Genomic DNA, 14110 nt, shown 5'->3' on the forward strand with positions numbered 1-14110 from the left:
TTCTTTGAGTTCTTTCTTCTTTTTTGATGTGAGCTTCTATTGCTATATATTTTCCTCTTATTACTGCTTTTGCTGCATCCCATACATTTAGGATATTGGTGTCCTCTTGTCATTCAATTCAAAGAATTTTTTAATTTCTTCTTTGATCTCCTCGTTAGTCCAGTGGTCTTCCAGTAGTGTGGCTTTTAATCTCCATGAGGTAGGATAGTTCCTTGCCTTCTTTTTATGATTTATTTCTAGTTTGATGCCTTCGTGGTCAGAAAAGATGGTTGGTATGATTTCAATCTTGGTGTATCTGTTGATGTTTGTCTTGTGCCCCAGCATGTGATCGATCCTGGAGAATGATCCGTGTGCGCTTGAGAAAAATGTGTACTCCGTTTTTTTTGGGTTTAGTGTTCTATAGATGTCTGTTAAGCCCAAATGCTCTAGGTCCTTATTTAGAGCTTTAGTTTCTTTACTTATTTTTTGTCTTGTTGATCTATCCATTGTTGATAGTGGTGTGTTGAAGTCTCCCACTACGTATGTGTTTTCTCTGATGTCTGTTTTCAGAGAGGACAACAGTTGTCTGATATATTTTGGTGCTCTTTTGTTTGGTGAGTATATGTTAATGAGTGTTATTTCTTCTTGAAGTATTGTCCCCTTAATCATAATGTAGTGACCATTGGGGTCTCTTTTTATTTTTTTGAGTTTGAAGTCTGTTTTATCTGATATAAGTATAGCTGTTCCTGCTTTCTTTTTTGGCCCATTTGCTTGTAGGATTGTTTTCCATCCTTTGACTTTGAGCCTATTTTTATCTTTTGTAGCTAAATGTGTTTCCTGGAGACAGCAAAAGGTTGGGTTTTGTTTCTTAATCCAGGCTGCAACTCTGTGTCTTTTTATTGAAGAGTTTAGTCCATTTACATTTAGAGTTAATATTGATATGTTAGCATCTGTATTTGCCATTATGTTTGTCTTTCCTTTGCTTTTATTTATTCTTTTAATAACTTTTTTTTTTTTTTGGTCTTCTTTCATTGTTATTCGTCCCTCTGAGGTTCTGGCTTTAGGATTCCTTGTAGTATTTTTTGGAGTGGGGGTTTATTCGTAATGAAATTCCGGAGTTTCTCTTTGTCTGGGAAGGTCCATATTCTTTCTTCATGGAGGAAAGAGAGCTTTGCGGGATAGAGTATTCTTGGTTGGCATCTGTTTTCTTGGAGTCTGTTGACTATGTCCCTCCACTCTCTCCTTGCCCGTAGTGTTTCTTCTGAGAAGTCTGATGTCAGCCTGATTGGTTTTCCTTTGAATGTTATCTGTTTCTTCCCTCTTGTCAGCTTCATTATTTTTTCCTTGTCCTGGATTCTTGGGAGCTTTACTATTATGTGTCTTGCTGTGTTTTTCCTTTCGTCGTGGAAGTTTGGTGTTCTTCTTGCTTCTTGTATATCAATTTTCAGCTCCTTCTTCTCATTTGGGAAGTTCTCTTCAATTATATCCATGAATATTTTCTCTGTTCCTACATCTCTCTCCTCTCCTTCTGGAATTCCTATAACTCTTATATTTCCTTTCCTCATGGAGTCAGATAGTTCCCGAAGTCTTTCTTCATTCTTTTTCCTTCGTACTTCTCTTTCCTTTTCTGTTTTGGTTCTTTTTATTTCTGTGTCTTCAAGATTACTTATTCGTTCTTCCATTTCATCTATTCTGCTTTCATTGCTTTTCCCAGAGTTCTTTAGTTCCTCCATTAATTCTTTGATCTCCTGCATTTCTCTTACTTCCCTCTTTAGGGACTCAATTTCCTTCTTCTGATCTATCACTTTTTTAATCATGGCAATTTTAAATTCTCTTTCTGGAAGGCTCAGAAGTTCTTCCAAGTTGCTGTCGTTGCAATCTGGGGAGTGGTTTTCTTTTTGTGGTGTGCTTCTTTCCTGAGGAGTTTTTAGGTTGCGTGTGGTTCTTCTACTCCCTACTGTCTGTTTTCTAATTTGTCGTATGCGTTGGGACACTGTGTTGCTCGGACTGACTGACATCTTGGGTGAACTTCTCCGCTCCCCTCTGGCTCTTCCAGGAGCCATCTCTGTCTTCTGGGGGAGCTTTCTGCTGGTTTTAGGCAGTTTTTACTGAAGAAATGTCCCTGTTCTCAAATGGCGAAGCGGGATGCAGTCCCTGCGCCTCCGGTTTCAGGCACACTCTTCTGCGCACCCGGTCTGCCCCGGACGTGGGTGCCTGCTCCCTCTGTGGGCTCAGACTGCTGGTTGGAAGGGGCCTGGCATGAATAACTTCCCGGCTGGCCACTGGGTCCTCCAGAAACCTTCTGCCCTTTTCAAGCAGTCTTAAGAAATGTCCTGTTTTATAGGGTGTTAGTGACTTTTTTTTTGCTGGTCGCTAGGTGGCGCCAGAGATCTCTCCTATTGTCCTTGGGGGGCTGTTTTTCGCCCCCCCCACCCCGTGGGACAGGGAACAGAGTGGGAATGGTAGGGTACACCTCAACAGCTTTGGGGTGCTGTGTCTGCCTTGTGCCCCACCGTCGTGGAGAACCCACGCCCCGAATTTTCGTGCCCCGGGTCTCAGTTCAAAGCCCTCAGTTCCAGGACGCGGGCTGTAGCCCAGTTCAGTGGCGCGGGAATGGCGCCTTTTGCACAGCTCCCGTGCCTGGGCGCCTGGTTCCTGCTCACTCAGGGAGGGACCTTCACCTCAGTGAGGACATCAGTGCGTCTCCCCGCAAGCCTAGGTCGCAGGCGCGGAGACCTGGGCAGCCGCGATCCAGGTCTGCACTTGCTTTTCAAGCGCGCATAGCGCGCCGCTTTCCCGCGCCAGCTTACCAGCAGCCCGGGCTGTGTGCGTGTCTCCCGGGGTCTTTGTTCTTCTCTAATGGCGCCCGGAGCCGTTCGCTCACCGCCGTGGCGGATCCTGCAGGGTTCGCCTCAGCTCCCGTTCACGGGGTGTGGTGGCTGCAATAGTTCCTTTCCACTCACAGTCCCGCTTGCTGCGTCCTTTGTTCTTGTTGGCCGTTTTGGTTTGTTGTTTCCTCCTCTCTGCCGGTTGGAGAGTGCCCCTCTATGGGCGGGGGAGGGGAGCAGGGTTCTGCGCTTCCCTCCCTTCTCGTCCTCTTTTATGGCCACTTTCTTCTTCGGGCAGTTCGCTGGCGTCACCCGTTTATCTTCCGTGTCCCACTTCTCACTGGGACCTGCCGCTTTTCCTCCCTATTAACTTTTTTTAATGGGAGATCTTACTCACAGCGTCTCCTCGCCGCCATGTTGCTCCGCCCCTCTTTCAGTAATCTCTTTAAAGACTCATCACCCAAGCAAATAAAGTCAAGGAAAAGATAAACACCTGGGATTACATCAAACTGAAAAGCTTCTGTACAGCAAAAGAGACATTAACAAAAACAAAGAGACACCCCACTGATTGGGAAAAAAATCTTTGCATTACATTTAACTGTTAAGGGACTGATCACAAAGATATATAACAAACTCACATGACGCAACAAAAACAAAGTAAACAATCCAGTCAAGAAATGTGCAGAAGAACCTAATAGACATTTCTCCATATAGGAAATGCCAATGGTCAACAGATGTATGAAAAAATGTTTAGCATCCCTTATAATCAGGAAAATGCAAATCAAAACCACATTGAGATACCACCTTACACCAGTAAGAATGACACATATCAAAAAAAAAAAAAAAAGCAAACAAAAACTAGCAACAACAAATGTTGATGAGAATGTGGTGAAAAAGGTACTCTCCTACATTGCTGGTGGGAGTGCAAACTGGTCCATCCAACATGGATAAAACTAGAAGGAATTATGCTCAGTGAAATAATTCAGAAGGAAGAAGAAAATATTGGATGGTATCACTTACAGAAGGAACATAGGGGAACCAAATAAAACATAAGTGTAAAAAAATAATAACAATATAAAACACAACAAAACAACACCAGACAATTATAAATCAGAGACATCCTGCAGAGGAGGAGGAGGGAAAGGTTTCAAAGAGAGGGAAGGAGGAGCACAAGGGAATTTTGGTAATGGTGCATAGATGCATTGTTGAAGGAAATTCTATGGGGATTACACCTGAGGGGAGGGGAAGCATACATTGTTTAAAAATGAACAATGATGTAAAAATAAATAAATAAATAAATAAATAGAAATATAAGAATGTTTATTTTATAAATTTCCTTTTTAAAAAAGTTCTATCACACTATCACATCACATGTTCTTATTAATCCACCCACATCATCTTCATTAATTCATTATCAAGCATCTATTATTCTCTGTGCTGGAAACTCCAAGTAATATAAATGAGTGAATAAGTTGCAGTCCCTTTTCAAAAGAAGTACTGGGTAGAAATTAAAGTAGTCATAGACATTATACATGCATTTTATTATTAGGTAATCAATAGTTATAAGTCTTATATATTAAAATTCAGTCAGGTAAATACTATCTTCTACTTAATTTTGTATGACTATGGGCTTCTGTGAAAAGAGTTTCTGTGAACCTTTCTGTGAGGTTTAATTTGTAATTTTGAGTATATCTATGTGTAACTTTCCCAGGCCACACTCTATCTCTGAATAGTGAAACAATTGTAAATGTACAAAGCTCTTTTTCTATGTAAAGTAAAGCATGTCTACTATTACCTCTCAGAGGACTAAAAAGTTATAATGAGAGTAAAGAAATATTATGTTAAAAAAAAAAAAAAAAAGTTCTATCACATATGTCATTTTTATAATCTGAATTTATTTCAATATAATTGAAATATTTGTTCTTATTGCACTCAGATCTGTCTCATTATAACATATATTCATTCAATAACAGTCACATAATACAATTAATTTGAGTTCCTTCTCTTACCTTCCCTCCCTTTTTTATTTGTCACATAGTTACCTGTTATTACCTGAAACTCCCATTAGCTGTGAACCCTGCCTACTCACCATCATTGTACACAGTTCCCTCATAGTCTTTCTCATAAAAGACTCCATGAGGCTGTATGCTGAATGGCTGAGAGGCACGGTTGTAGAATATCACCAGGATAGTGTCACCCACCTCAGCCCGGATCACTGGGCCTGGAAAAGAGAAGAAGAGACAATAGGAATTAAAACAGGGATGACAGGGAGTATGGAAATGGGGGGAAAGAAAGGAAAAGCAAAGATAAGTGGAAGATAGAGAAAACTTAAATTTGCATAATAATGATTATCTTTTCTAAGTATAATGCAATTTACAGTAATAAAAAACAGTTTAAAATCCATTATCTCATTTTGATCTTCAAACATGATCCCAAAGTAAAAAGAGCAGGGAATATAATTATTTTAAATTTGAGAAAATTACATTTCAGAGAGGTACAACTGATCTGCCCAAATTCAAATGATAGCTAGGACTTGAAGTCAGGACTTTCTTCCACCCCATTGTTGAGTCCAATCTCATTTCCACTACTTTCATTCCTTCAGTTCCTATTTCTGGGTAGAATCCATCAAAATATCTAAGCTTGCCTAAATCCTAAACCAATTTTGAGGAGGAATAATTATTATATCATATATCTGGGCCTTGGGCCAGGTAGCCTAGCCATGACTCCTGGAACTTTTATTTATTCCCTTCCCACCACATTCAACATAGTTTAGGTGATTTTAAGACCAGTCAGACGTACCAAGGTAATACCCTAAGTGCTATTCTGGCTCCAACCACACTTCCAAGTTTCTGACTTTTTTCTACTCAATTTGTATATCTAGTTTCCCACCTCTGCTCAAAGACTAGGGGGACCATTATTCCACTCACAATAATAAAATATAACAACCAGAAAAAAGATAAATAAGGAAATGGAAGATTTAAACATTTCAATAGACACACTGTATCTAACATATACAGAATACTTTCCAACCACAGCAGAATTCATATTCTTCCCAAATTCACGTGTAACACTTTCCCAGATAGACCATATGTTAGACCATCAATTGTCAAAAAATAAAATAAAATTAAATAAATATGACCCTAAAAAATATATATCATATAAATTATCTTCTCCAATTACATTGAGATGAAGAGTTAGAAATAAAAAACTGAAGGAAACAGAAAAGTCATAAAATTGTGGAAATTAAACAACACACTTTTAAACAACCAATGGATCAAAGAAGAAATCACAAGGGAAATTAGAAAATACATAGAGCAAATGAAAATGAAAACACAACATACCAAAATTTATCAGATTCATTGACAGTGGTGATAAAAGGATATTTTATAGTTACAAACACTTGCATTAAAAACAAAAACACCGGGCCTCCCCAGTGGCGCAGCAGTTGAGTGCTGGGTTGTGAAGCTGCCCGCAGCCTCTGCAGCGCCAGTTCAATTACCAGCCGCTGGATGAGGGTCCCACATGGCACACAGACCTCTCCTGCCGCCCACTGCTCCCCTCAGCAGTGTATTTCATTGGTCTGCCTGTTCTGTTCCCGCTGAGGCTCTGGTGAATTCTCTCACCCTCCTGCATTTCTGACTGTACCCAGTGCTTGTATAAATAAATACATAAATCTTTTAAAAAAATAAAATAAAGTCAAGCCAGAAGGAAAAAAAAAAGAGAAAAGGAAAAAATAATAAAGGTTATGTTTTGATTGTATACATTGTAATACTGAACTAAGCCAGTGCCTTCATAGACATCAAATGTTTGTTGTTTCTGCTGTTTTCTGATGTTTATGGCAAAGCTTCCCAGAAATCTAAATTCAAGTAAAAATTGGGTAGTCTGTCGTTCGGTTGATATAAGGAAATTTTATGGAACCTCAGTAGATAGCCTGAGACACTCTACAAGATTACTCCCTTTTCTCTTAGGAAAGCCATTAGATGAATCAGTCCTATTTGGCTTACCTAGTTCAGTAAAACTAGAAGGGAAGCACTGTCACTTGGGAAAATGGGTAACACTTTGACATGTGCAGAAATGTTCACATTGGTTTTCTAAAATGTATATACAACCTCTCAATACCTGATATGCATTTAAATTGTCAATGGTGATTGTTGCCTTGCAATATTATATAGTACAGAAATTGTTCCTGGAGAAAATAGGGAGAAAAGACCTCAACAGATTCCTATTGATGGAAGTGTTGAGAGTAAAAATTTCCTACAAAGAACTGACTAGACTTGGAAATACACCTGATTTTTACTAAGTTTTCTTTGACAATAGTGATATTATTTTTGCATTTTGTTCTGAATTCATAAAATTTTCTTGTTTTGAGTGACCAGGATCTACAGCAATGTTGTATTTTTTTCTAGCAAAGCTTACTTGTGTTCACATTTTCTCTCCCCTTGATACCAACACAGCATGAAAATAGTGGTAGTAATTTTTTTGCTACTTATCTCGGAGTCTATTTTTGCATAACTTCCATAGGGATTTTGTCTGCTTAAACTAAAACAATTGGACACGAGGGTCATTGTGTGGCTTTGAATGGAATCTTCCAGGAAGTTGAAACACAGCTGAACCAAGAGGAGAACCTGTTGCTTTGTCCGCAGGTTCCAAGACCTCCAAGGGAGGTGAGGAAGCTGCCTCCATGGGCAGTAGTGGACAACCCAGAAAAAGAAAAACCCTGGTACCCTCAAGAAGAGGAAACCCAGGTGGAGTCTGATGAGACCAACTTTGTTCTTGAAGCCTACATGGACTGGTGGTGTCAAGAGTTGACTCTAATCCTTAATGGAGTATTCCAACAAAGCCAGCTAAAATTGCTGTTTAGTTACTCTGCCCTGTGATTTTATGCAAAAATAGGTAATATGGTTTAAAAGTTGATTTTGTTTGCAAACTTTTGCTATGCTGTTGGAACATTTGGGATCAAGGTTGAGAGAACCTATTTTTGCATAAGTTGAATCAATTTTAATATTTTTCCTGTGATTCGATATCTCTGCTGGTTTGTTTTGGCTAATGCCTCCAGATGTTTTTTTTTTTTTTTTTTGATTGTTTTTTTTTTTTTTTTGTTTTTTTTTTTTTTTGTCTTGGACTGATAAACTATTTCCCAGGAATGGAGGACTTTTGCTTTCCACAATGGGCAATACCTGGAAAGACTGGTTTGCTTTCCAATGGGATCCCTGAGAAAAATTTTCATCTGTGACTGTGCCCCAGCATCCATACATTTGATATTCAACACCACAGAAATGATGGAAAAAAATGAAGCTAATTCCATACAGGCTTTGTGGATGCCACCCCCACTCCATCAAGACACTGGTAACTACAAATCCCCAAAGGGAAGTGGCAAGGACCTCAGAGCAGAGTTAAGCAGCCATTTTCTCTATTTTTAAATTAAAAAAAAACATCCATGTTACTGGGGTCAGGAACACTTAGTTTGTTCTCTTGGCCAGGCAGGTTTGGTCACGGCAGGTCACTTGGGATTCTAGGTCGATGGAACAGGTAGGAGACATTTAAGAATTTATCTCCCTCGTTTCTCCCTAAGTTGTACATTTCCTCATTCCCCTTCCTTTGTAAATAAAACTTTTGTTAACTTTTAAAATAAAATAAAAGTTACTGGTTTATAGTTGCTTGTTGATCTTGATTTTTTTCTTTTTTATAGTTATTCTTTTTCCTGGTCTATCCTAATTGAAAGAAGCCACACAGAGAAAAGCAAACAGCATATAATTTGATGCATTTGTGGTATACAGAGAAAACAAATAAACAGATAAAGTAAATAAGAAAAAAAAACAAAAAAACAAAAGAAAAGAAAAATGAATGAAATCAAAAGTTGGCTCTTCAAAAAAGACCAAAAACAGGCCAATAAAATCAACAAATCTTTAGGTAGATGGACTAAAAGAAAATAATACTCAAATTTTATTTTTTTCAATTTTTTAAAGATTTATTCATTCATGCATATAAGAACTGGGGTATAGGCCAGAGATGCAGGGGGTGAGAGGATTCACCAGAGACAGAGTGGGGAACAGAACAGGCAGAATGATTGAAATACATTGGCTAAGGGGAACAGTGGGTGAGACAGGAGTGGTCTGCTGCACCATGTGGGTAGCTCCCTGGCTGGGGATCAAACTCGTGCTTTGGTGGCTGTGGATAGCTTCATAGGTTGTGTCTTAACATCCTGTGCTGCCAGGGAGGCCCCATTAAATTTTTAAAAAACAGAAATGAAAGTGGGGACACTACTGCCAATTTCATAAAAATAGATTATAAGAGAATAGTACTATGACTAATTTTGTGCTAGAAACTGCATATACTTGATGAAATGCATAAATTCATAAAATAAGCAACCTATCAAGACTAAATCATAAATAAATAGAAAATGTAGATAAAAATGTAACTAGTAAAGTAATTGAATTAATAATCAAAAATCTCCCAACAAAGATAAGCCATTAATCTGATGGGTTCAGTGGTTAATTATACTAAATATTTAAATAGCTTATACCAATTTTTCTCAAACATTTACTTTTTTAATTGAAGATGTCAAATACTTTTCAACTCATTCTTTGATGTCAGCATTACCCTGATACCAAAGTCACACAAATGTATTACAAGAAAAGAAAACTATAGGCAAATACCCCTTATGAATTTTGATGTAAAAAATTCTCAACAAAATAGTTGCAAACTGAATTCAGCAACATATTAAAATAATGAACAACTTGACCAAGTGTAATTTATTACTGGAATGCAAAGATAGTTTAGCATATGAAAATTGATCAAAGTAATACACCACATTAACAGAAATAAGGGGTAAACAGCACATGAGCTTCTCAACTGATGCAGGGAAATCTTGAAACAAAATTCAACATCCTTTCATAATAGAAAGATTTTTAGATCTATGTATAAAAGGAGATTAGCTCAACCTAATAAAAGCAATATTTCAAAAATCCACAGTGAATATCATACCCAGTAATTAAAGACACAAAGCTTTATCTCTGAGATCAGGAATAAGGAAAAGATGTTGGATTCCAAAACTTCTAGTCAACATAATACTGGAAATTTTAGCCAGAGAAATGAAAGAAAATAAATAAAATTATTCCAAATTTAAATAAAAGTAAAATTATCTCTGTTTGCAGAAGATACAATCTTACTAGAGCCCCTAAAAAGTCTTCATCAGAAAAAACTATTAGAAGTAATAAATTAATTCAGCAAAGTAGTAAGATATAAAGTTAGCACATGAAAATCAGCTGTACTTCTCTAATTTAATAATGAATCCTATACTCTAACAAATTTATTTAAAATGACATCAAAAATAATAAAATACTTAAGAATGATCTCAACCCAGGGTATGAAAGACTTACACAATGAAAACTACAAAACACTGCTAAAGACATAAACTGAAACATATCCCATGTTCATGGGATGGGAAGAGTTAATATTATTAAAATTTCAGTATGTGGTATGATTTCAATCTTCTTGTTCTTGCTGCTGTTTTTCTTGGACCCAATATGTGATTGATCCTGGAGAATGATCCATGTGCACCTGAGAAAAATGTGTATTCCATTTTTAGGGAGGTGTAGTGTCCTATAGATGTCTATTAGGTCCATGTGTTCCAGATCTTCATTTAGGGTTATTGTGTCCTTGCTTAATTTCTGTCTTGTGGATCTGTCCCTTGGTGAGCATGGGGTGTTGAAGTCTATGACCATCTATGTGTTTTCTCCAGTGCCTGTTTTCAGAGATGATAGTAATTGTCTAATGTATTTTGGTGTTCCTTCATTTGGTGAGTATATATTGATGAGTGTTATGACTTTCTGGTACATTGTCCCCTTAATCATTATATAGTGTCCATTGGTGTCTCTTGCTGTATTTTTTAGTTTGAAGTCTATTTTCTTTGATATAAATATGGCTACCCCTGCCTTCTTTTGGGGCCATTTGATTGTAAATTGTTTTCCAACCTTTTATTGTCTTTTTTTAAAGATTTATTTATTTATTTATTTATACATGCACTGGGTACAGTCAGAAGCGTGGGAGGGTGAGAGAATTCACCAGAGCCAGAGCAGGGAACAGAACAGGCAGATAGATGGAGGACACTACTGAGGGTAGCAGCAGGTGCAGCAGGAGAGGTCTGTGCGCCATGTGGGACCCTCACCTGCGCCCGGGGAACGAACCGGCACTGCAGATGCTGTGGGCAGCTTCACAGCCCAGTGCTCAACCGCTGCGCCACCCAGTAGGCCCCAACTTTTTATTTTCAATCGATTTTTATCTTTAGAGTTTAGCTATGTTTCCTGGCTGCAGCAGAAGGCTGTATTCTATATTCTTATCCAAAAAGCTACACTGTATCTTTTTCATTTAGGGTAATTATTGATACATGGAAGTATGTTATTTCCATTTTGGTCATTGCTTTGTGATTCGATCCAAACCTTGTTCAGTTATTCATGTTCATTCTGCTGTTGGTTTAGATTTTAAGGCTTCTTGTAATATTTCTTGTAGTGGGGGTTTAGTAGTAGCATTGGAGATGGAAGGGATTATGCTAGCCAAAATAAATCAGAAAGAAAAAAAATAAATATTGGATGGTTTCACTTATATGTGGAATATAGAGAAACCAAAAAAAATAAAGGTCAATAAAAAGACAAAACCAGCAAGTTGACCATAGATGTGAGGCATGCAGTAAGGGAGGAATGGGGGTCAAAACAGAGGATAGAAGAACACAAAGGAATATGGTGATGGCTCATGAATGATATGGTGGTGAGAGAACTATGGGGACTACATCTGAGGGGAGAAACCCATTACTGTACAATAATGAACAACAATGTAAGGAAATTAAACTAAATTAAATTAAAAACTGGGCCTCCCCAGTGGCACAGCGGTTGAGCGCTGGGTTGCGAAGCTGCCCGTGGCCTCTGCGGTGCCAGTTCGATCCCAGGCTGCTCCCCGGCCACCAGAGGAGGGTCCCACATGGTGCCCCGCTGTTCCCCTCAGCAGTGTACTTCGGTCCTTCTGCCTGCTCTGCTCCCCGCTCTGGCTCTGGTGAATTCTCTCACCGTCCTGCACTTCTGACTGTACCCAGTGCATGTATAAACAAAACAAACAAACAAACAAATAAATAAATAAAAAAATGCCTCTATTAAAAAATATTAGTATTAAATTAAAGTAAAAACTTCAATACTTTCCCAAGTAATCTACAGATTCAATGAAATCTATGTCAACATCCCAATGATTTTGTAGAAATAAAAAAACACATCCTAATATTCAAATCTATTCTCAAGGACCCTAGAGAGTCAAAACAATCTTGAAAAAGAACAAAACTGGAAGACACTTCCTGATTTAAAAAAAAATACTAGAAAATTATAATAATCAATACAGTGTGGTACAAATATAAAGATATATGTATCTATATATATCTATATATATCTATATATATATAGATATATATCTGAGATAGAGTGCTCAGACATAAACTCTTGCATATATAAGATCAATCTTTTAAACAAATGATGCTGGTAAAACTGGATTTCCACAAGCAAAAGAATGAAAATGCACCCTCACCTAACACTATAAACAAAAAGTAACTTAAAATATATTAAATACCAAAATGTAAGATGTAAAATTACAAATCTTGGAAGAGAATACAGGGCAAAATATTCACGATTTCTTAAGGATTTCTTGGCTATGGCATTAAAGGTATGGATAACAAAAGGAAAAACAGATATATTGGATCTCATGAATTTTTTTAAAGATTTATTTATTTTTATACAAGAGCTGGGGTACAGGCCAGAGGTGCAGGAGGGTGAGAGGATTCACCAGAGGCAGAGCAGGATGCAGAACAGGCAGATGACAGAAATACACTGCTGAGGGGAACAGCGGGCAAGACAGGAAAGGTCTGTTTCAGCATGTGGGATTCTCGCCAGCTGGCCAGAATCGAACCCACACTGCTGAAACTGTGGACAGCTTAATAGCGTGGCACTCAACCCGCTGTGCCACTGGGGAGGCCTGAGATCTCATGAATTTTTTTAACGTACATCAAAAGACTGTCAACGTAGTGAAAGACAACCCACAGAATGGGTAGAAACATTGGCATATAATTTTTCTGATAAAGGATTAAATCCAGAATATATAGCAGACTTCTAAAACTCACCAACAAAAAAAATAAACAACCCAATTTAATAATGGGCAAAGTACCTTAATAGACATTTCTTGAAAGGAGATAAATGACCAATAGGCACATAACAGATGCTCAACATCACTAATCACTATAACTGCAAATGAAAACTGTATTGAGCTACCACATCACATCCTTTAGGATGGCTACTATCAATAAAAACAGAAAATAAGTGGTTGGATATGGAGAAATTGGAATGTATGTGCACTCTTTGTAGGAATATAAAATGATACAACAATTATGGTTCCTCAAAAATTTAAATATTTAATTTCCATAGTTTCCAGGATTTCAACTTTAGGGTATATACCAAAAAGAATTGAAAGCACACGGCCTCCCCGGTGGAGCAGTGGTTGAGCACTGGGTTGCAAAGCTGCCCGCAGCCTCTGCGGCGCCAGTTCGATCCCTGGCTGCTCCCCGGCCACTGGAGGAGGGACCCGCATGGCACGCAGACCTCTCCTGCTGCCCGCTGCTCCCCTCAGCAGTGTACTTCGGTTCTTCTGCCGGCTCTGCTCCCCGCTCTGGCTCTGGTGAATTCTCTCACCCTCCCGCACTTCTGACTGTACCTACTGCTTGTATGTATGTATGTATGTATGTATGCATGTATGTATGTATGTATGTATAAATAAATAAATAAATCTTTAAAAAAAGAATTGAAAGCACAGTCTTTCAGAGGTATTTCTACACCTATATTCATAGCATTATTCACAACAGCTAAAATGTGAAAGTCGCACAAGTGTTCATGAAAGGATGGATAAATAAAGGCATTATGTATAAAATGGCACATAATTAAGTCTTTAAAAGGAAGGAAGTTATTCAATAAGTTACAACGTGCATGGATCTTTAATACATAATGCTAAGTGAAATAAGCCAGTTACAAAAAGACAAATGGTGTATGATTCCACTTATATGAAGTGCTTAGAGTAGTCAAACACATAGCACAGAAAGTAGAAAAGTGGTTGCCAGGAGCTCGGAGAGGGGAAAATGGGAGTTATTGTTTATCAGTATAGAGTTACAGCTTTACAAGATGAAAGAAGTTATGTATTTAATAATGCATTTAATACCACTAAACTATACACACAAAATGATTAAGGTCATAACTATTGTGTGTTTTTTACCACGATATTAA

The 14110-nt window shown here is 37.9% G+C and overlaps 1 protein-coding gene across 1 annotated transcript in view; it reads right to left on the bottom strand.

The window, feature by feature from the left end:
* HEPH (hephaestin) overlaps positions 1-14110 on the bottom strand; it is an 82440-nt gene that overhangs the window by 48733 nt on the left and 19597 nt on the right. Inside the window, exon 9 of the mRNA XM_037511656.2 lies at positions 4897-5028. Within this exon, the coding sequence (XP_037367553.1) occupies positions 4897-5028 (132 nt within the window). The remainder of the gene's footprint in view (positions 1-4896; positions 5029-14110) is intronic.

This window comes from Talpa occidentalis, unplaced genomic scaffold, assembly GCF_014898055.3.
Source record: "Talpa occidentalis isolate TD23 unplaced genomic scaffold, MPIMG_talOcc4v2.1 talOcc4.15, whole genome shotgun sequence".
In the NCBI taxonomy this organism is placed as follows: Eukaryota; Metazoa; Chordata; class Mammalia; order Eulipotyphla; family Talpidae; genus Talpa; species Talpa occidentalis.